This window comes from Terrapene carolina, unplaced genomic scaffold (genome assembly GCF_002925995.2).
Source record: "Terrapene carolina triunguis isolate 2854851 unplaced genomic scaffold, T_m_triunguis-2.0 Scaffold97, whole genome shotgun sequence".
Classification (NCBI taxonomy): Eukaryota; Metazoa; Chordata; order Testudines; family Emydidae; genus Terrapene; species Terrapene triunguis.
The window spans coordinates 20977044-20998551 of NW_020664448.1; the positions used below are offsets into that span (position 1 = coordinate 20977044).

At 42.1% G+C, this 21508-nt stretch overlaps 1 protein-coding gene across 1 annotated transcript in view; it reads left to right on the top strand.

Moving 5' to 3' along the window:
* Nucleotides 1-7720: 7720 nt before the first annotated feature.
* CEP126 (centrosomal protein 126) overlaps nt 7721-21508 on the top strand; it is a 54854-nt gene continuing 41066 nt past the window's right edge. The window contains exons 1-4 of the mRNA XM_024215672.1: nt 7721-7878; nt 9566-9685; nt 15827-15972; nt 18763-18874. Of these exons, the coding sequence (XP_024071440.1) occupies nt 7721-7878; nt 9566-9685; nt 15827-15972; nt 18763-18874 (536 nt within the window). The remainder of the gene's footprint in view (nt 7879-9565; nt 9686-15826; nt 15973-18762; nt 18875-21508) is intronic.

Below are 21508 nucleotides of genomic sequence, written 5' to 3' on the forward strand. Positions count from 1 at the left end.
TATTTAGTGGGCTGGACTGGTTGAAAGAAAAAATGATTAATTAGTGTCTAAATCCTTTTATAAACACTTTAACCTAGAAAAAAACTGTCCATATTTTTGCACTAACATTGCTATATCTCTGGGTAAGGAGGTATTTTCAGAATACAGTATGTAGGTTTTCTGGTTTTAAATTAAAACTGATAAAAATGCACTGCAGCTAAAAATCTGAGATTGGCTTTTTATAAAAACTCACCATTTGTGCTATATTGAAAACTGTTCATAGAGGGGACTAATGGACTTTAAAGATCCCTCAAACTCAGTGATAGAACATCTCTAGGACTAAAGGGACTTCGAATGGACTAGTTTTTAAAATAATTCAAGGAAAACAATTTTTATTCCTAAAAAATTTCCCACAGTGGATGTGCCTAAAAATCTGAAAAACAGGAAAACTAAGCACCTAAACCATTAATCCCTAACTATAAGCCCTATATTCAGGTACTTACATCTTTCACATTGAACAGTACAATTTGGGCCTGAAATTCCTCATGCTTGATTTCACCTCAAAGCTGAACTGTTTTTGAAAGTTTAGTAAAGATCCACTTGACTATTTTCTGTGATCCAAGTACATGTGAGGATTGATATTTGGTATGATATGGTTCAATACATGAAAATCCCCAGCCTGCGGTATTGTATTAAGAGAGCATCATGGCTAGTGAGCAATTGGTATATGCTGTAGTAACCCTGACTGCAGTAAGATTTGAAAATAGCTATTAAAAAATCCCATTTTGTACCAATGATTTTTTTTTCAGCATGAAAATATACTGTATGTGGCCTGATTCTGACAGGAGAATCTATAACTCTCACTCAAGTCAATAGTAACTGCTGATGCTCAACATCTCTCAAAATCAGACCCTAATTCATTCAAACAGGCTTCATTGCATCCGTGTAACAGTGTCAGTAGGAGACAATAATATCTAATCAGAGCACCAATAATGTACTTGCTCATGGTTTACAGAGCTAAATTGTGCCCCACAGGACATGCCACACAGGAAAGTAAGGGGGTGAAAGACTCCATCTTACTCCCCTGCACCAGCTACCTACAGAGAATGTTACTCCTGGGGAATTCTGTGCCACTGCACATGCAGAATTTGCACTGAAATTAATGGGTTTTGCGCAGAATTTCCTTTTCCTCCACAGAGCTGCTGACTGCCACTAGGGTCCGCGGACCTGGCAGAGCACACTGCCAGGGGATGGGAAGGGAGCCCTCAAGGAAGGAGGTGGCATGCAAGAATCTCCACACAAGCCTGGGACCCAGAATCAGGCTGTTTCTCCCTCTGGATCTCTGTGGGGGACGGGGTGCAAGTGCCTGCAGCTGGGGTCTGGGGGGAGGAGGTGCGGGTGTCTGGGCTAGAGGGTGCCCCACAGCTGGGAACTGAGAGATAGGAGAAGGGGACGTGAGTATCTGGGCTGGGGGGTGCCCCACAGCTAGGCTCGGGGGTAGGGGATGCGTGCGAATGTCTGGGCTGGGGGGCACCCCGCAGCTGAGCTCTGGAGGGAGCGGGTGTGGGTGTCTGGCCCCGCTGCTGGGCTCTGGAGGGAGGGGGCAGAGAAATAGGAACTGGGTTGTCGTAGGCGTTTCCTTAATTCTCTACTCCTGGAGGAATTTTTTTGTGTCTATATTGTTACAGACATAATTGCTGATAGGTATTTGAAATAAATTACCAAAATAATTGAAATTGGCATGATTATATAGTATTATTTTTTAAAATAAAAATGCAGATTTTTAAAATATTGTGCACAGAATTTGTAATTTTTTGGTGCAGAATTCCCCCAGGAGTAGAATGTGTGGAGGGAGATAGCAATGTTTACTCCTTCTTCTGTACACATGGGTGAGAAGTAGAGGGGAAGTAGGCAGAGCCTTTACTCTATCCCCCACTCCAAGCACCAGTCACCACCACTGAGCTGGAGCATAGAGACAAGTAAGATACACAAGGTAAAGGGCTGCAACAGATTACTTCCCCATGGAGAAAGGGGGAACCAGACTGGTCTGCTCTTGCAGCAGCACAGTTACCTCTTACTCAAGGCTTGCTGTAAAACCACAATCTTCATCTTTGCTCTCAACCAGGCAAAACTCCCATTGACTTCATTGGGACAGAAAAGTATTGAAGTACTGACCCATAACTTAAATTCAATATTTAATAAGAGAGTTGACTAAGTTCCAATGGATTATTGGAGACATGTTTATTGGAAAATATGTATTACAATACAAAATGTGTCTGATATTTATAACATGTTCCATACAACATTTGAAGTTAGTTAATACATCATTAAAGTGGTGGAAGTGGCTGGAAGTTGAAGTTAGATAAGGTCAGAATGGATATAAGACATATTTTTAATACTGAGGGTAATTAACCATTGGAACAGTTTACCAGGGTTGTGATGGTTTCTCTATCGGTGGCAATTTTAAATCAAGATTAGATGATTTTCTAAGAGATATGCTCTAGGAATTATTTTGGGGAAGTTCTGTGGCCTGTGTTATACAGGAGGTCAGACTAGATCAGGGATCGGCAACCTTTGGCATGCTGCACACCAGGGTAAGCACCCTGGCGGGCCAGACCGGTTTGTTTACCTGCCGTGTCTGCAGATTTGGCCAATCGCAGTTCCCACTGGCTGCAGTTCACCGCTCCAGGCCAATGGGGGCTGCGGGAAGTGGTGGCCAGCACATCCCTCGGCCCGCACTGCTTCCCGCAGTCCTCATTCCCCTCCACCCCCACCAAAGCTAAACAATTTGGGAGCAGCCACCTGTGGAAGACCTTGAAGACCCTCTACAAGGGGACATCCAAGCCATTAGAAAATAGGAAGAGGAGACCCAGAAGACATGTAAATCCCCACCATTGCTCTCTCCTGCAATCCCCAGAAGGTATATAAGGTAAAGCTGGGGGTCCTGCGAGCTGGGATGGCTGTTTGCCAGGAGGCTTGGGATGTGCAAATTTTGTCAGTTCAGGTCTGTGAATATTCACAGATCTAGGCTGATTTTTTTATGGATAGGATTAGAACTTGAATTTTCCCAGATTTCAGATAGGTTTAGGGTTCTAGGCAGACTGTTCTACAGCCCTATTAACAACTCTGTTCAGATGAAACATGTTGATTAAGGGCTGATAAAGCTTTTCTGACAGAATGAACTTTATCAAACAACAATAAATATATGGATTAAAGAAGTGGATTGTGGGTCAAATCATAAGTGGAGATACCTCACAGAAGCAACAAGTAAGATGGGACTATTCAGTATTACACTTTATTTAGTCACAAATGTTATATTTGGACCCAGCAGAGAGGGAAGTAGACACGGGCACAGAGGGAGCTGATAGAAATACAGCTGTCTACCATGCTCACTTTATTGTTCTGGCTACAAAACTGAAAGGAACATAAAAGTCAGGCTTTGCACTGGGGAGGGGGAGTGCTCACAGATTTAAAGAGACAGGACATCACATTTCTTCATCCTACTTTTAAAAGCTTTCTAAACACATATACATTATCATTTACATGGCTAACATGAAACACTATCTAGCCTAACTAAAAGTTGCAGGTGGACTATCACAGATTCTTAAACTGCAGGGGACTATTCTATTTGAAATAGCAACTCACTAACTAAACAATTTATAAATTCAGGTGAACAACTGGTTTTTCCACTCTCTTGGGATAACATGGTGACCGTGGTACTGAAGTGTTCTGAACAACAGTAATCAACTGGACTGGTACAGAATTAACTGGATCTGGTACCAAAATTTCTCCCATTGGTTTCTCCATGCCATTAGGAAAAATATGGGAAAGAACTTCACCCATTCCGTATGGTGAAGCATCACGAGCCAATTGTAATGGTAGTGAAGCATCAAAGTGCATAAAAACTTTGGCTGATGTCAGCAGTTTCTTTGCTTCTCTAAATGCACCCTCACATTCTTTAGTCCATTTCCATTTTTTTTTGCTCGTAATAGTTTATGTAACGACGCCAGTACTGTCACCAGATTAGGCAGGAATTTGCTGTAGCAATGAAGCAATCCTAAGAATGAATGTAATTGTGACACATTTTCTGAATTTGGCACTTCAAGAGCTGCCTTCTCTTTCTCTAGTGATTAATACCTTTTGGGGTATATTGTATTAAAAATGCAATTGTATATGTTCTCTAGTAGGGAGGGAGGTGCTAATGTACTTCTTCTGTTATCAGCCCTTTGAAGCCACGCCCCTGGAAAGGTTCACATATACTAGTTCAAACTGGATTCTCCAGGGACCAACAAGCAAATAAATGTTTTTTGGATAAATAGTCTGGTTTTAAACTGGCTCATGGCCTTCTTCCTCATAAATCAAATGGACAGGATTCCTGTCCACAGAGGGCCCCAATCCTTATGACAGGGATGGAAGGACTGGGCTACTGAGGCCTCATAAGACTGTGTGCTTGTTCTGAGCTGAAGCTCTGATGAACTGGTAACTGCAAAGAATCCCCTTGGGTGGAGGGTTGAAGGACTGCACCTGCCAGAATCCATGTTAAGTTGAACTCTGGTGAGCTTATTAGCATGCATGTAGGATCTTTAATTGTTTTTACTATGTTTTCTCTGTAATGCTTTTACCTGAAGAATAAAATAGGCTTTCATAGAAAGAACTGTGTGGTGCCTTATAACTGTAGCAATTACACCTGTTAACTGTCTCTGATGAGAAAGCAAGCAGATGTCCTTGGTAAACCTGCCTGTGTTGGACATGACCCAGTGAAGGCAGGGAACTGTACAGCTTGACAATACTCCATTCAGAAGGGAGAGAGATATGGGACTCCTCCCAGAAAAGCAACGGCTGGGGAGCTGGAAGCCTGAGAGTGGATACTCTTGCTGGAACATTGAGGTGAAATACAGGTACAGTTGCCCTGAATTGTGACAATATTCCCAACTTAAAAGTGGGTGTGAAACCTTACTATTCTGTTTTGTTAATGCTTTATACCTAATTTGTACTGGTGTAAAGCATACACAGTGACTATTGCGCTAGTGTTTAGCTAGCATGAGAGCCAGGATTCTTGGAGTCTCGTCTCAGCTCTGACATTTATACGCTGGGTACTTTTAAGCAAGTCTCTTAGCCTTTTGAGCTTCAGTTTTCCCACTTGTAAAATGGTGATAATAATGCCTACCTCAGAAAGTATGGTGAGCCCTGTACAGCAGTTTTGAAAAAAGAACTCAAATGCAAAGTATTATTTTTATTCTCATCAGTACAGCCACAGAACAGCTGCACATTATGAAAGAGAAGAAGAAGTGGTTTAAAAACAAACATAGCTGCCAAGAAGTGCCTTGCCAGGAAATCACCGGGGCATTTGGCCTTGTGCTGACATCTCATCCAAGGTGTGGCAATATCCCAGTATTACACACCCTGTTCTGTCTTATTGCTTAAAGTGCAGTTCTTCTCTGAAAATAACGGAACAAACAGTACATTTTTATTCCACACAGCTGCTCCCTTTTTGTATTATGTGTTATAACTGCATACTGTAATTACAAATATAATTGTTCATTGCTGTCTATTCATTTTAGCGTTGCAAAGTCAGCACAGCTAGCAGAAAGTGAGCTGAATTCTATTTCATGTTCTGCATCATCAACAAGCAAAATTATTTACTAAGGTAATCAGTTACATCTGTGCAAACCCACTGAAGGCAATAGGCTCACTAAAGCATGTTTTGATCTGCAAAATCTTTATTTTCAGTAACGAGACAGCAAAGAATCCAGCCTGAGTTTGTAGGGCTGGGGGACAGGTAGAAAATGACATCCTTTTACCATAAATCAAGAACAATATGGAAATAGTTGAGACAACAAACATAGAACCCCATATAATGCTAAAAATTAATATTATTCTAAAAGCATGTAAACAGTCTCAGTTAAGCATGTTAACACCCTGTGCTGCCACATCACTAGCTAGGCTGTCCTGCCTGCTGATGAGCAAAAATAACAGGAGTACTTGTGGCACCTTAGAGACTAACAAATTTATTAGAGCATAAGCTTTCGTGGGCTACAACCCAGTGTCTATATGCCAAGTGCTGTACTGTGTGGAGGGAATGAAAGGAGTACAAAATCCTCCCAAATGCCTCCAAAAGGGAGCAAAGTGCAGCAATAAGTATTGTTCTCCATATCATCATTCTGAGCCAATAAAAGGCCCATTTGAAACAACATCAGTACTGCCAAGTCCAAGCATTCAAAAATGAGTTCAGGCTTCAAAGAATCATGAGATTGGATTAAAATCATGAAATTGTTTTCTAATATTTAGGATAGGATCTTTAGGATAGGAGGATCTTTAGGATATTTTTCTATTTTTCAAGGTGCACTCAGGTTTTCCAGCTTTTCTCAGCAAACATGAAAGCTAGAAACTTGCAGAAAGCAAGCAAGTGTAACACTGACAGACCCTGGTCATTGGTGGGCAGGATCGAACCTACGACCTGTGGACATAAATGCATGAGCCTCTACTGCATGAGCTAAAAGCCACATGGCCCTTAGCTAAGGCTGTAGAGCAGACTCATTAATCTAAGTGGTCTCGGTGCCACTAGATGGACAGAGTAGAACACCCAGGAGGTGTGTGGGTTACATACTTCCCCTAGCTGAGGAAGCATATCCCGAGCATCAAGACTTCCCTGTTGAAATCCCGGATAAGCCCCCACTTTTAACACCGACAGACCCCGGTTGTTGGCGGGTGGGATCGAAGTTGGGAATCTCTGGAGCTTAGTGCATGAGCATCTACTGCATGAGTGAAAAGCCACATGACCCTTCTTAGCTAAGGCTGTAGAGCAAACTCATTAATCTCTCTTTAAATGGTCTCGGTGCTACTAGATGGGACAGAGCACCACACCCAAGAGGTGTGTGGGTTACACAAGCAGACAGTCTTACCAGATACAAATCATGGAGCTAGGGCTTTAAGAAGAACTCAAAACATCACAAGACTTCTGATAAAATTGTGAGAGTTGGCAAAACTGTTAACATGATTTACCCATAAAAGTGTCCCAGTACTACCAGTTCCCACAATTTTATCACAAGACTCATCATGTCTGGTGTTTTTGTAAAGCCCCAGCTCCAAGAGTCACGTGATTACATAAGAAATTCACCTTTCGTTTTTTTTAAAAGAAGTATCGGTAATTTTCTTAGAAAACGTGACCCCTTAAAGCCTCAAAAATTAGACAGGAAATAAAAAGAACCCCAAATGTATGTTTTTTAAAATCTCATCTTTTGGATGTTCAAGGTTTTTGAACAGGTTATCAGGGTTAGCAACATTCTCCCCACATGCTTCTCCTGCAATTCTCACCCAAGCTCCTTCCTCTCCTATCCCGCCCTCTACTCAGGCCCCACTCTGTCTCCCAGCTCCTCCCCCTCCCTGCTCCCAGCCCCGCCCCCTCCCCGGGCTCCTCCCGGTCTCCCAGCTCCTCCCCCTCCCTGCTTCTAGCTCCGCCCCTTTCCCGCGCCCCTCCCGGTCTCCCAGCTCCTCCCCCTAGCCTTGCCCCCATTCAGGCCCCGCCCCGTCTCCCTTGCCGACGGTGCCCAGGCTCCTCCCCCGCCCCTCGCGTCGTCCCTGGTTTCCGTTGCGAAGGAAGCGGCGTCTCTGGTTGCCAAGATGGCGGCGGGGCGGCAGAGCCCCGGGGCCGTGGGCGCCCCCGCCCAGCACTGAGCTGGCGTGTGAGGGACCGAGCGGGCCGGCGGCAGGACCTGTCATGGGGGCGGCCCGGCGGGGCTGAATGGAGCCCGGCGTGAGGGCCGCGGGGGGTGTCAGCCCCGCACAGCGGGAGCCGGGCTCTGCTGCCGCGGGCGGCCCTGGCTGGAGGAGCCTCTTCCGCCCCGAGCCGGACAGCGCCCTCCAGAGCCCAGCCGGCCCCTTCGCGGTCAGCGCGTGCGCGTATCCTTCGCGGGTCCGCGGCATGGCCACGGCGGGCTCCGCGGGGGGAGGGCTGACGGGCCCCACGCGACGCTCCCCACCCCCCGGGAATGTTGGAGGAGGGGGCGACGGGCCCCAGCGACAGGCTCTCTGGGGAAGAAGGGGAGGAGGTGCATGGAATGAGTCCCTTGAGGAGGGAGGCTGGTGATGGGAGGACAGGCCCCATGGGGTGGCTCACTGGGGATGTGCGGGAGAGGCTTGATTCAGCAGCCCCAAGAGGTGGCTACCTCAGAAATAGGTAGGACAGCCACCCCAGGGATGGGCAGGACTCCGGATTGCTCAACAGCCCTCAGGTTGAGATGTGGATGGGGTTTGTCTAATGGATGGGCAATATCCTCCCCGGTGGTTTTACAAGAGGATCCTGCTTACACTATTGTCAGGGTACCCAAGGTACCCAGTCCCTGTGGTGCCCCCCAGTGTGGTGGCAATATGGGGTTATTCTTGGATTCTAAACAGTACCTAAAACCAGTTGGTTTTAGTTTGGTTTGAACCTTCTCTTTTTCTCTAGTCTTGCATACAGTAGATAGTTTGGGGATATATCTCACTGTTGCACAATTTGATTCAGCTTTACCTGTGATGGAATTGATGGGAGTCCTAGTGTAGACAGGACACTCATGCTCAGCAGTATTTTTACTACTGTGTCAGTGAGACTTGCTCTGATTAGACAACATAGCAATAACAGAACCTGTGCTCTGTGTGCACTTTTGCTCCAACTACTGCTACCCTTGATGCTACTATACCAGTGGTAGTACAGTGATTGGCAACTACCGGAAATGTCTAGCCTATGTGTTTGTTTCCCTGTTGTCTATATAACCTGTGTTCCTAATCATTGTATTTCTATGGCACCCATTGCTGTAATGACTAAGCATATGGGCAGTATCTGATTAGATACTATTATTATTTATTTGTTAAGTAGACACGTGCTTGGTTTTGAATAAAACAAAGAAAAACACTCAATCTCTGATCCAAACATTTCATGATCCAAAATACAAAGATTATATTTTAGACTGACAGCTAGGACTTTCAAAGAGGCCTAAGGTGGTCAGGCACTCAACTCCCATTGAATTTTAATGAGAGTTGGAATTACTCATTACGTTACAGATTAAACAATGACCATGTAGGGATTTTTTAATGTTATTTTAAGAAATATTTTCCCTTTGATAACCTTGCTGTCTGGTAGCTAGTTCAGATAATAAGGAATGATGTATCCTCAACTCTACATAATAAAGCTGTAATTCCATGTGGTAACATCATAAACCTAGAGTGCAAAGCCTGAGTGGGTTGATATGGTCATAGAAACTAAGTGATGGAGTTACAGTCTTAGCGTATGTAAATGAAGGCAGTACTTTTATTTAAAATTATACATTTGTGATAAGGAGCTATTGTGTAATTACCGGTAATCTGAGGAATCATCATCTTTTAGTTGCTCATGGATAGTTTACACTTTCTTAAAGAAGTACATAAGGCTCGTCATGCAAAAGGATCCGTGCAAACATGCTGTTATACCTATGAGAAGTCCAATTTTAAATCTGTACCTAAGACTGCAAACTTTTTTGTAATCATTCTAAAACTTAATAAGAATACTGCATAGGAATTTCAAGGATTTTACCTACATTTTCTGTTGTCTTTAACATAATGCCATGGTCAGAACTTTGAAATTTCTTCTTGAACGAGATTTAGAAGAAGAGCGTGAAGCATTATTAGAGGATCAAAAAATATGTCGGAGTCGGGCACGAAAACTTTGTATAGAGACAAACAGAAGAAGAAAGTAAGTAATTATGGGATTTGGTTTGGGTTGTGTTTGTATTTTGTTTTGTAAGGACTTAGACAAGTAGTTAGATATTTGATATATTGTTATTCTTATTCTCACATTTTAAAAAATCTATGGATCTAAGTAGTAGCACAGCTCCATTCCAGAGAAATCGAGGATTAGTTTGTTGTTATAGGACACCCAAAATATTGAAAGAATAGTGTGTCTTCTTCAGAGTTTCTCATTATTATGGAAACTTTTTTCTTTAATTAGCTTTGTTGATCAGTATTACCTTCCCTTAGCAATATTTCTTCATCGCCTGGGCCTCATCTATATTCCTTGTGTTCTCAAAACTCTCATTGGCTTTAGTGGGAGCTCTGAGTTTGTAACAAATACAAGATTGGACCCTTTTTATTTTATTTGTAACAGTCATCTTGTGGGTATTTTAAATGGCAACTCTGAATTTTCTACCTTTCCTAATACTTGTTGTATGCAAAAACATGACAGTTGGCTAAAATGATCAAACACAACATTTTGACAGATGACCTCTGAAAAAACTCTAGAAGTCTGTTTATTAATAGTGGACTACTGTCATTAAATTGGTATTCATGTAGATGTTATTTGCACTTGCATAAGAATTCCATTATAATAGTAGCCTTAAGAAATATGCTGTGTTACTAGATTATGATCCAGGTAAAATTATTAGTTAAATAATGTAGGTATGATGTATATCGAATAAATAATTGCTTATTTGTATGGCAGCTGAGATATAATTTATCAGTGGTTGAACTGTAAGTGTGTTGTGACAGGTTAACAAGTGGAAGATGAAAGGGAAACTGTACCTGTTCTGTTCTGCTCTGCTCAGCAGTCTGAAAGTTGTAAAGTTCTTAGTGTGAAAAAACTGTGAAATATACAAAATATAGAAAACTTGAAAATCAAGAGCCACTGTTCCCCTTTGTGGGAAAAATAATGTAGGGACTAGGAAGTCCCTTGAGTTTTAACTTATTCTTTCTTCCCGATTGTTCCATTGAGAGGAATGTGGTTTACCTCCTCATGAGTGGGTCATTGGGTTAGGCCTGTAAAATTTGGGGATATTCTGAAATCCATTGGGATTTCAGAACACCTACAAAGGGCATGAGTAATCATATGAATGTGGCAGCCTCTGTGTTGCTATCTCGGCTCCCCCAGGGCCCACACTGCCAAGTGGCTGCACCAAAATTCCTCCCTGAGGGGTTTGCATACATGTAGCAGAAATTACTCTTGGTACCACTAGCTGTAACTTCACATTTATTTCTGATTAAAAAAAAATATAGAGAGATCCTTGTGGACCTGACAGGAGCATACCGCTGAGCACCTAGCTCTACCCCCTTCCTGCTCCTAATAGCACTAAGATCCTTGTGCTGTTTGGGCCTACAGAATGTAGCAGAGATGCTGTTCTACCTTCTCTGCCTATTTGTGTTGTTATGTTCTGTTCTGCATCGCAAAGTGGAGGGGAGCATGTGGCCTAACATTTTTACTATCACTTTTTAGCAACACAATAACTATTACCAGCATACACTTGAAATGCAAATTATATGACAAACTTTGAGCCCCAGTCTGAGATAGCCCAGTGTGCAGAGAACTATTTTTGAAGTCAGTGAAAATTCCTTTTATAGAGAGCTTGCAGGTTTGAGCTTTTTATTTTCAAACTTTTCCATGTTTATTGATTCTGCATAGTATTTCTTAACTTCTGAAATTTCACAGTGAGTTAGAATTTTCTCTTTAAAGTCATATATATGAAAATAAGCTATATAATGTGCTGTTTATGTCCCATATGTGTTCAGCCAAATGATGAAACACAAAAGTATTGGAATGCATGCCTGATGTATGGTGTTCAAATTAGTGGTTGGAGTTGGGCAATAGCTACATAAGGAGACTAGAGGCAGTCTTTATTATTCATAGAAGGGGCCACATTTAGTAAAATTTACAATCAAGGGTCTTACGGCCAATATCTGAACTACTTTGAAATTTGGGTAGTAAATCTGCCTATTGTAATCTAGGTAGTGTATATCCTCTCCAATTCTGTATTCACTTTTTAAACCTATAATTCCACTGAAATTTTTTCAAAGGTAATGTATTGCAGAATACAAACAAGGTCTTTGCCCCCTCTGCTGGCTCAGTATCATTGATTGTCTAATAAATGCTGTCCCCCAAGCTGTCAGTGTCATTGTTATTGATACAACATGAAAGGCAGTTCGGTTCCAGAGATGTAGGGTGTACAGAGTGTAATGCTTTCACATTTTTTAGACATTTTTTAAACTACAAAAAATTTTGGGCTGATTTTTCATTGCTCTGTACCTTATAGTAGTCAACTCCAGTAGTGCAAAATGGGTGTAAAATACTAACTTTCTCATCTGTCAGTAGTTTACATTCACTTTGTAATCACTTTGCATTAGTTTAAATAGCCACACAAAGTGCAGGGCACTGGAAAATTGGGCCCCAGATGTCTCTATCTCCAAGGGTATGTCTACACTAGAAATGCCACAACAGCACTGCTGCAGCTGTGCCACTGTAGCACTGTTGTGTAGACACTTGCTACAGTGATGGAAAGGGTTCTTTCATTGTTATGGTAAATCCACCTCTCGGAGAGGCGGTAGGTAGAATTCTTCCATCAACCTAGTGATGCCTACACCAGAGCTTACATCGGCTTTACTGTGTTGCACAGGGCATGACATTTTTAACAGCCCTGAGCAATGTACTTAGGTCAACCTAACTTTGTAGTGTAGACCATGCCTAAGATAGTTTGCAAATATCCCCCCCTTAAACAGCAGAAGTAATTGGCATAAGTCTTTTTTACACTTCTTCATTTTCAGTCCAAGTAGTAACAAGTGTTTAGTCTACATAGGAGTATACCATCCATCACCTGCTTGTATAATTTCATAAAATTAACCAGGAAATATTCTGCTCAGTCTACTGTTTTTAATATCAATGATACATTTCCACGTAATGTCTGGGCAGTGCATTGTAGATTAAACCTCTTAAAGCATTAGATTTCAAATTTGCTATAAACACTTTGGCAGCTATTGCAGAAATTGCTGCTTCGCTGGATTGTTTATAGAAGACAGAAAAACTATGTTAAAACAATAAAAGTAAGGGAATTCTTCTGTTAACTCCCACTTTTTCATAAAAACCTAGAACTGGAAGGGACCTTGAGAGGTCATCTTGTCCAATCCCCTGCATTCATGGCACAACTAAGTATTATGTAGACCCTCCGTGACAGGTGTTTGTCTAACCTGCTCTTCAAAATCTCGGATGATAGAAATTCCACAACTTCCCTAGGCAATTCATTCCAGTGCTTAACCACTCTGACAGTTAGGAAGTTCTTCCGAATGTCCTACCTAACCCGCCCTTGCTGCAATTTAAGCCCATTGCTTCTTGTCCTACCCTCAGAGATTAAGGAGAACAATTTTTCTCCCTCCTCCTTGTAACAACATTTTAGCTTCTATTGACACTATCGTCATACAATATTTGTTGTTTATTTTGGGGGTATAAATTACAAATGCCTTCAAGTGTTTGTATGAAAATAATCTTTATTACTTAGTAAAAGGTCAGTGGTATAATATAATTAAACATACCTCATAATGCCCTTGTTTTATAAATAATAAAACAAGCAACAAATATAATAATAATACTTTTCACTTTCATTTGAGAATCTGACAGCATTAATTAAGCCTCATACCATCTCTGTGAGGTATGTAAATAGTCCAGTTTTACAGAAAAGTTAATTGAGCCACAGAAATGTTCTCCCTCTGGGCCCCCCATACCGCCAAGTATCCACTATTTTTAGTAACTTTTGAGAGCTCAGTTTGATACACCAAGGGCCTAATTTTCAGAGATGCTGTGCTCCTGCAGCTCTCATTGACTTCCATTGTATTTTGGGATGTTCAGGATCTGTGAAAATCAGATCTTAAGTGTTTCAATTTCAACATTCAAAACAAAAGTAACATCAAAATTTTGGTTAAGTTGCTTGCTCACAGTCACATAGCAAGCTATTGACAGAGTTGGGAATAGAAACCAGAAGTCCTGATTCCCAATACCTTCTTTTAACCACTAGAGAATGTTGCTACCCTTCAATGAGACAAATGGACTGATTGCATACTCCTTATGAAGTCATAATTGCCAGTGAGGTCAACGGAATGTAGCTTGAGGAAGGAGTGTAGGACAGGCCCTTTATGATAGGAACTTTATGTTGTAACTGGTTTTTACATGGCCTAAATTCAAATCTAAATTTACTATAGTTTTCTTGTACATGTCTTCCTTTTCTAGTAGGTTATATTCAGATCTGGGCACACTTCACAATAATTTACAGTCTCAAGCAAGTAGAAGGCATTTATCATATCAGTCTAGTACTGGATCCAGTATTAATTTGACATATTTGGATTACAAATTATTTTTCTGCATAGACAAACCTGCTGATAGTTATTGGGGGCCATTTCATGACATTGTTTTTAAGCAGAAGTCCTCATCAATTTCAATGGGAATTTAGACTAAACATGCTGGGAAATTTAACTGGGAGATGAGCTTCTAGTCACTGTGATCCCTGAGCAGCAGAGTTCAAAAATTTAATCAGAGTGGTCACTGCTGCACGAATATTTGTGTAACCCTTCTGCCTGTTGGAGTTGGCAGCAAGAAGGGCCGGGTTCAATATCTAGGGGTTCCTTTTCAACAATACAACACAAAACAGGCTCAAGCCCCACCCAGTAGCCTGGGACAATTACATACCACTCCCTGGCCGCCTCTAAGAGGCAATACTTCCCTTCTCACAAGCACAGAGTCTGAGTGTAGAAAAGAAACTTTTAACAAAAGGAGGGTAGTAATTTGGAAAAATGCCATAAAATTAATTTGGAAAAATGCCATAAACAGGGTTCATAAACATAAACCATGAGCAAAAGACCCACCTCACTTTTCCTCAGGTTCTTAAGTCCAGCCACCAAAAAAATCCCTTTAACATGCTCGTCCCTTCTCTACACCCCACTCACAGTTGTTGTCCTTGGTCAGTGCGGACCCTGAGTTCAGAAGTGCATTTGCTGAGTTCACCTCTGACTCTGGGTGGTAGTGGGGGGGTAAGAAGGCACTTTATTCACTCTGCTGTCTGGGCACTCGCTCGCCGCTCCTCTCCGCGGCTGCCCTGCTGCCCGATCGCCGCTCCGTTCCTTTCCGCGGCTTCTCCGCCGCCGGTTGCCTCTCCGCCGGCTGCCCCGTCAGCCAATCGTTGCACCTCTCTGCCAACCGCCCCACTAGCTGATCACTGTGCTTCTCCATTGGGCTTTGCTCCACCGGCTGATCACTGATTCACTGGGATATCTTTAGGTCCCACCTCTTAACACAGCTCTTAGTGATTTCAGCTGTTAGTGGGAGAGCCTCACTGCTGGTGCACACTGGGCAGTCTCTTTCATCAGAGACACTGTCCCAAAGCAGGTCTAATGCTTAGACCTAGATTATCAGTGACTTCAGCTCTGCAGCGTGTAACAAGACTCTCAGGTGAGTCTTAATCAGCTCTGTTATTATACAGTGGAGAGAGGAAGGGTCAAATGGTGTCTAGGGCCCTTAGGCTTGTATTTTTCGTGTGTCTTTGGTTAATAAACTTGACCCCTCAGAAGGGGCATTGTTCCTTATGTAAAGCCTCCTTAAACTTATTGATGACATGGGAAACTGAGGCAGGGAGCACCTGCAGTGCCATGTTTGGCCAGCAGAGTGTATTATAGGGAGGATATGCCTTATTACATAACTCTTCCTTGTGAAGCATCTGGTACTGGCCACTGTCAGAGACCAGATACTGGTCTAATCTGCTTGGCAATTACTATATTCCTCTCATAAGGGAGGGTCAGATCATCTGATCAGAGTTAGCAAATAAGAAGATTGTAATATGACCCCTCTTCTTTGGCACTTGTAGGACATTGTCCAATTTCAAAAATGTTCTCAACTGAACCCTCATTTTCCAGTAACTCTGAAGTTTGTGTGGCACTGTAATCTGTCAAGAAGTAAGCTTTTAAACTAAACAGGATATTATAATATTATGCAAATAGTTTTATGAAGGCATTTCTCTGAGTGTAATTATAATTCCTGTGTGATGGGTTATGTTCATCAGAAAAATAAATGTTATTTTTACCTTTTAAATAGAGCACTTGAGGAAAAACAGAAGGCAGAAGAAGAAAAAGAACTAAGATCTAGAGAACATATCCTGAAACAAAGGAAACTGAAACTTCAAGAAGCAACTGAAAAGTTCCAGCGTGCTCATCTCCCTTTTTCCCAACGCAGGAGAATAGGTTTGGAAATTCATCGCACAATGTAGTGAATCCTCATATTGTATGTATTTGTCAGTATAATGCTTCCTCAAAGTGCCCAGGACTGTGAGTCAACTTGTTACCCTTCTGCCTCCAGTGATAGGAAGATTTGCTTGTACTTAACTTAGAGTCAGCTCCCTGACACCACCAGTCTGTCAGCTACCCAAACAATCTTCTCAGGGCAGTGCTAGCCCTCACTTTGCATTGCAAGTTAACATAGGTGCACCTCAATCCCTGAGCCCCCTTAAAGTGTTCCCCTGCAGTGTTCAGCCCTTAACCACTAGATACAGAAATTATCCTCTAAAGGAACAGTGCAAACACCAGCCTGTTTGATTTAGCTGAGGATCAGCCCCAATGTAACCTCGCAGCACTGAGATATATTTATAGTGAAAACAAACATGTTTATTGTCAAAAGGCTAAGATTTAAGAGATAGTGGAAAAGGATAATGATAGAAACAGATATAGCTGCATATAAAACAAAGTATAACAGAGCATAAACTGTAATCAGATCAGTTTATATAAATCCAGCTCAAACTGGATTAAGGATAGACAAATGTCAGACAATATTTGGAGAGTACTTGGAATCATCCATAGTGCCAGATCAAAAAAGATCCATTTCTCTTATTATTACTAGACACAGAGAAAGCCTTTGATAGAATAGAGTGGAACTTTCTTTTTCAAGTCCTGTCCCATAAGCAATGTTCCCTCTAATTTTTTACATCCATGTGCAGAATGAATTTTGTTATGTGCACCGATATGGAGGTGATAGTGTGGTGGAGATGGGGGTGAGGGGTTCGGAATGTGGGAGGGGGCTCAGGGCTGGGGCAGAGGGTTGTGGTACAGGGGGTTGAGGACTCTGGCTGAGGGTCCGGGCTCTGGGGTGGGGCCAGGGCTGAGGGGTTTGAGGTGTGGGAGGGGGCTCAGGGCTGGAGCAGAGGGTTGGGGCATGGAGGGGGTGAGGGCTCTGGTTGAGGGTGGGGGCTCTGGGGTGGGGCCAGGGATGAGGGGTTTGGGGTGCAGGCTGCCCCAGGGCTGCGGCGAGGAGAGAGGACTGCCCCCAGCCCTCTCTTGCCGCAGCTGCTGGGGCTGGGGGAAAAGTGCCTCTCCCCGCTGCGCACCTGCACGGCCCTTGATAGCCTGCTGTCCCATAAGGACTTTGGCCCCCCGTTCCTTTAAGAGATAAGTTGTCTTTACACCTGCCCAAAGCAGCTGTGCAAGTTAATGGAGTTAAATCTCCCCTTTCTGAATTGCACAGAGGGACTAGGCAGGGATGTCCATTGTCTCCTTTTCTTTTTTTGCACTAGTTATCGAGCCTTTTGCACAGAGAATAAGGAACAATGGATCTATCATGGGATTAAAACATTCAGGAACACATCAGAAAATAACATTACATGCACATGGTATTATATTATTTTTATCTAAACCAAATATTTCCCTAAAATGAGTTTCTAAAGAAATCCAGGACTTTGGGAAAGCATCTGGATTTAAAGTAACTTATGCCAGATCTCAAACGTTAGCTTTCAGTTTGCCAGACTCTGAAAAGTCACTCCTCCAGAAAACATTTGGGTACAAATTCTATAAGATACTTGGCAATTCAAATCTCAAACAACCTAGAAGAACTCTATGAGTTAAATGTCAAACCACTACTTCAACAAATGAAAAAAATAGGCAAATTTTTGATTGGGAAGAATAGCTACAGTCAAAATGAATATTCAGACAAGGATATCTTTCTTATTTTAAAATCTTTCAGTGATTATCCTAGATAAAACTGTAGCAGGAATACTGAGGATGCTGTTAGAATTTATATGGAATAAGAAAAAAACAAGAGTGAGAGTAGATACTTTGTATAGACCCATTAAACAGGGTGGACTAACTTTTCCAAATATTCTATGGTATTATCAAGATAGCCAACTCAAAGCAGTAGTGGATGGGGGGCACTCTAACCCAGCCAAAGACTGGGTCTGTATTGAACAAAAAAATTGTGTAGTATAGTCATATACCACTTTTGAGGCTATCACTTAAATAATCTTTGTCAGATTTGTTGTCACAAATGCAGCAGCATCAACTGTGAGTTAATGTCTCTGACTTTAAGATCAAATATCAAAGTAAAAAAACCCGAAAAGGATGGTACTACTTTAGGGCTTAATCATGGCTTTGCCATGAGCCCAGAGTGAGGGTCAGGCTGCAAATCACAAACACTCTCGTGGTTTCCCTGCTGCTTCAAGGCAGGAATAAATGGTGCCAGTGGTCAATAGCTATACCACCTAGTGTATTAGGGAGGTGGAGCAAGTCCCCACCCTGTTCTGCCCATTTGCACAACGGGAGATGTAGTGGTTCTGTGCAGCACCTTTCTCCTCCTGCACTACCACCTATGATGTGGGAAGTAAGCCATAATTCATCCTGAGAAAATACTAGACAGAATTATTCAGTCATTTATCAGCTTGTGTAATATGGTTTGGCTAAAACAACAACAAAAAGAGAGTGGTATATTACATATTTCTTTCAGCAATGTAGACTAAAGACAAATGCCAAAATTTTCAAATTCAGATCAGGCTCCTGATTAATCCATATTTCGGCATCTAAATAGAACTGGCCTGGTTTTTGTTTTCAGCCGTTCTGAGCAACCCCAGTTCCCAGTGATGATCAAACCATTTCTGTTTATTGTTAGTCTGACTTTAGGTATCCAAGTTTGAAAATTTTGGCCAAAACGTTTTATGATAAAGTTTTATAGAATGTTTCCTGATGATGTGTCTTTCCCTTTAACCCATATAGTCCAGAGAAAACCAGCTCCTCGATTAGAAGAGGCCCTTGAACAAATTCAAGGATCAGTTTTAACATCAGGGTTGTATTTATCATCATCTAATAGGCTCAAAAGTAGCTGCAGGTAAACATTTCTATTTATTCTATTGTGTTTAAAAACTAAATTATTTAGCTAATGCATTGCAATATACAGCAAATAATTGACACTACTCTTCTGGAATTTTGGCAAACTATCTATTGGCAAAAAATGCTGCTATGAGTACTATTAAAATTAAAATGTTGTGCCATATTCTTAAATTGTTTGACGTCTACATGGCACAAAAGCAGAGGAAAGGAGGCAAACCTTTGCACTCCCCTAATCCTGGGGGCTAGTTCAATCCCCAGCATCAGTTAGAGCAGCCTCAGGACTGTTCTAGCCTGAACCAGTTGCATGGCTGCCAAAGGCCATTCTCCCATCCCAGGATTAGAATGGGATGAATAATGAATTTTCTTTGTCCTTGGGCAGTTCCAAAAATTTTTTTTTTTAAAGTTTCATTTTGGGTTGAATTGAAACATTGAAAAAATTTCAAGTCTCATCAAAATGAAACATTTTATTTCAACCTAACTTGAAATTTTTTGTTTCAATTTTGGGCATTTTAACAAAAGCAAAGGAGGAATAGCTTTACAAACAGCAGGAATGAGGAGGAGAAGGAGGTAGAACCCTCCTTATCAGCGTTAGCCCAGTGGTTAGGAAACTCACTTGGGATGTGGGAGACCCAGGTTTAATTCCCCTGCTTTCCCTCTGCCTGATGTGAAGAAGGAATTTGAACTTTGATCTCCCATGTTGCAAGAGTGTGTCTTAGCCGCTGGGCTATGGGATATATGTAGCATTGGCCTTTCGTAATCTCTCCTGTTGAAGCTCTTCCACTTGGTATAAATAATAGTCATTGGAGCAGGGAATTGACCTTGGGTTTCCCACATCCTAAATGAGTGCCCTAACCACCAGGGTATAAGTCTTTCTCTCTGGTTTTTCCGGTCCCAATGCCTATTCATTGTCATTCCCAGTAGCATTTTGTAGTCATTCATAATAACAATTTCAAGTTGGGTTGAAACAAAATATTTCATTTTGACCATTCTGAAACATTGCAGTTTCAGTTTGGTCAAAGCTATTCAGCGAACTCAACACATATTAGTGAATAATTCTGGGTCATCCAAAACTGCATTTTTCAGTGAATAAACTATTAGCTGAAAAAATTTTCACCAAGGTCTACCCAGGATTGCTGGAGCACAAGAAGATATGATATGGGTAGATATTATTCCCATTTCATGTATAGAGAACTTAGGTACAAAGATTAAGGTCGAGACTATCTATTAATTTTGTATTTGAGGCACTTAGGACCTGATTTTTCAGAGTACTTAGCATTGTACAGTACTTACTGTGGTCAAAGCAGAGCTCCCATTGACTTCAGTTGCAGCTGTGAATGCACAGCATTTCTGCAAATCAGACCCCCAGTGTATCAAGATGGGCACCCAGAAAACGAAGAACACAATTATTGACCTCCCATGAAATGTTTTGTTTAAGTGACTTGCCCAGCATCACACAGGAACTCTGTGGCAGAGTCAGTTCTCCAGGAAAGCATTCAACTGCTTTAATTGTGATACCATCCTTTCTCTTTCTGAAATCTTCTGCCTCATCCACTATATACTTTCCAACTTCTATAAAAATAGCATGTGATCATGTAATTAAAGACTGTATCCTAATATGTACAACACAAGGGGGCTGAATTAAGGTTGCACAGTCAACTTTAATCTGGCATTTCCTAATTTATGAGTGCTTGACTTTGCAATCTTAATGTTCTTTGAATATAGTTATTGTGTGTGGTTTCCTAAGTTTAACTCTATAATGTGACACCATATTGACACCCACATGGATCATCAGAAAGGTTGGAATCTTTATATCCACTGCATAGACTTTTCCCACTTGAATTAAGTGGCTAACTGCTAACAGTACTAGGTTGTCATTCTCTCTTGTGGACCAGCACTAGAGGGGAATGGGACATTTTGTGGGTTTCACTAGGAGGGTGGTGAAGCACTGGAATGGGTTACCTAGGGAGGTGGTGGAATCTCTATTTTTAGAGGTTTTTAAGGCCCGGCTTGACAAAGCCCTGGCTGGGATTATTTAGTTGGGGTTGGTCCTGCTTTGAGCAGGGGTTGGACTAGATGATCTCCCGAGGTCTCTTCCAACCATAACCTTCTATGATTTTTCTGTGATTTGCTGACAGCGGAGGAAAGGTGAGGCTCAGGAACCTTTGGTTCTAGTCCAGGCTGTAGAGGAGTGTGTGTTTTAGTGGGCAGCACAGACTCTTCTTCCCAATCCCCCCAAGCATGAACCCTTCTGCTCCTTCCCCTTTTACCTGCCCCTGTCCCAGTTCTGTCCTTTCTCCACTCCATAGGCTTCTCATCCCAGTCTCATTGCCCAATCATTCCCAGTCCCTCCCCCCTAGCTTCTTGTTCTCAATGTCCTGCCCGACCAGACCAAGTACCCTCCCGGCTCCTCATCCACTCTGTCTCTGTTCCCTTTCAGTCACCCCTGCTCACATTTCTTGTCCTCAGTGACTTCCAGTTTTCCTCCCTGGCTCCTCATCCAATCTCAATGTGGGCCTTGCCCACCACGGTGTTCGTGTCTCAGTCTTTGCCCAGCCAATCCCAGTTCTCATGCACCATGACTCCTCCTCCAAGCTGTATCTACTACTTTCTCCTTCCCCCGCACCACCAATTC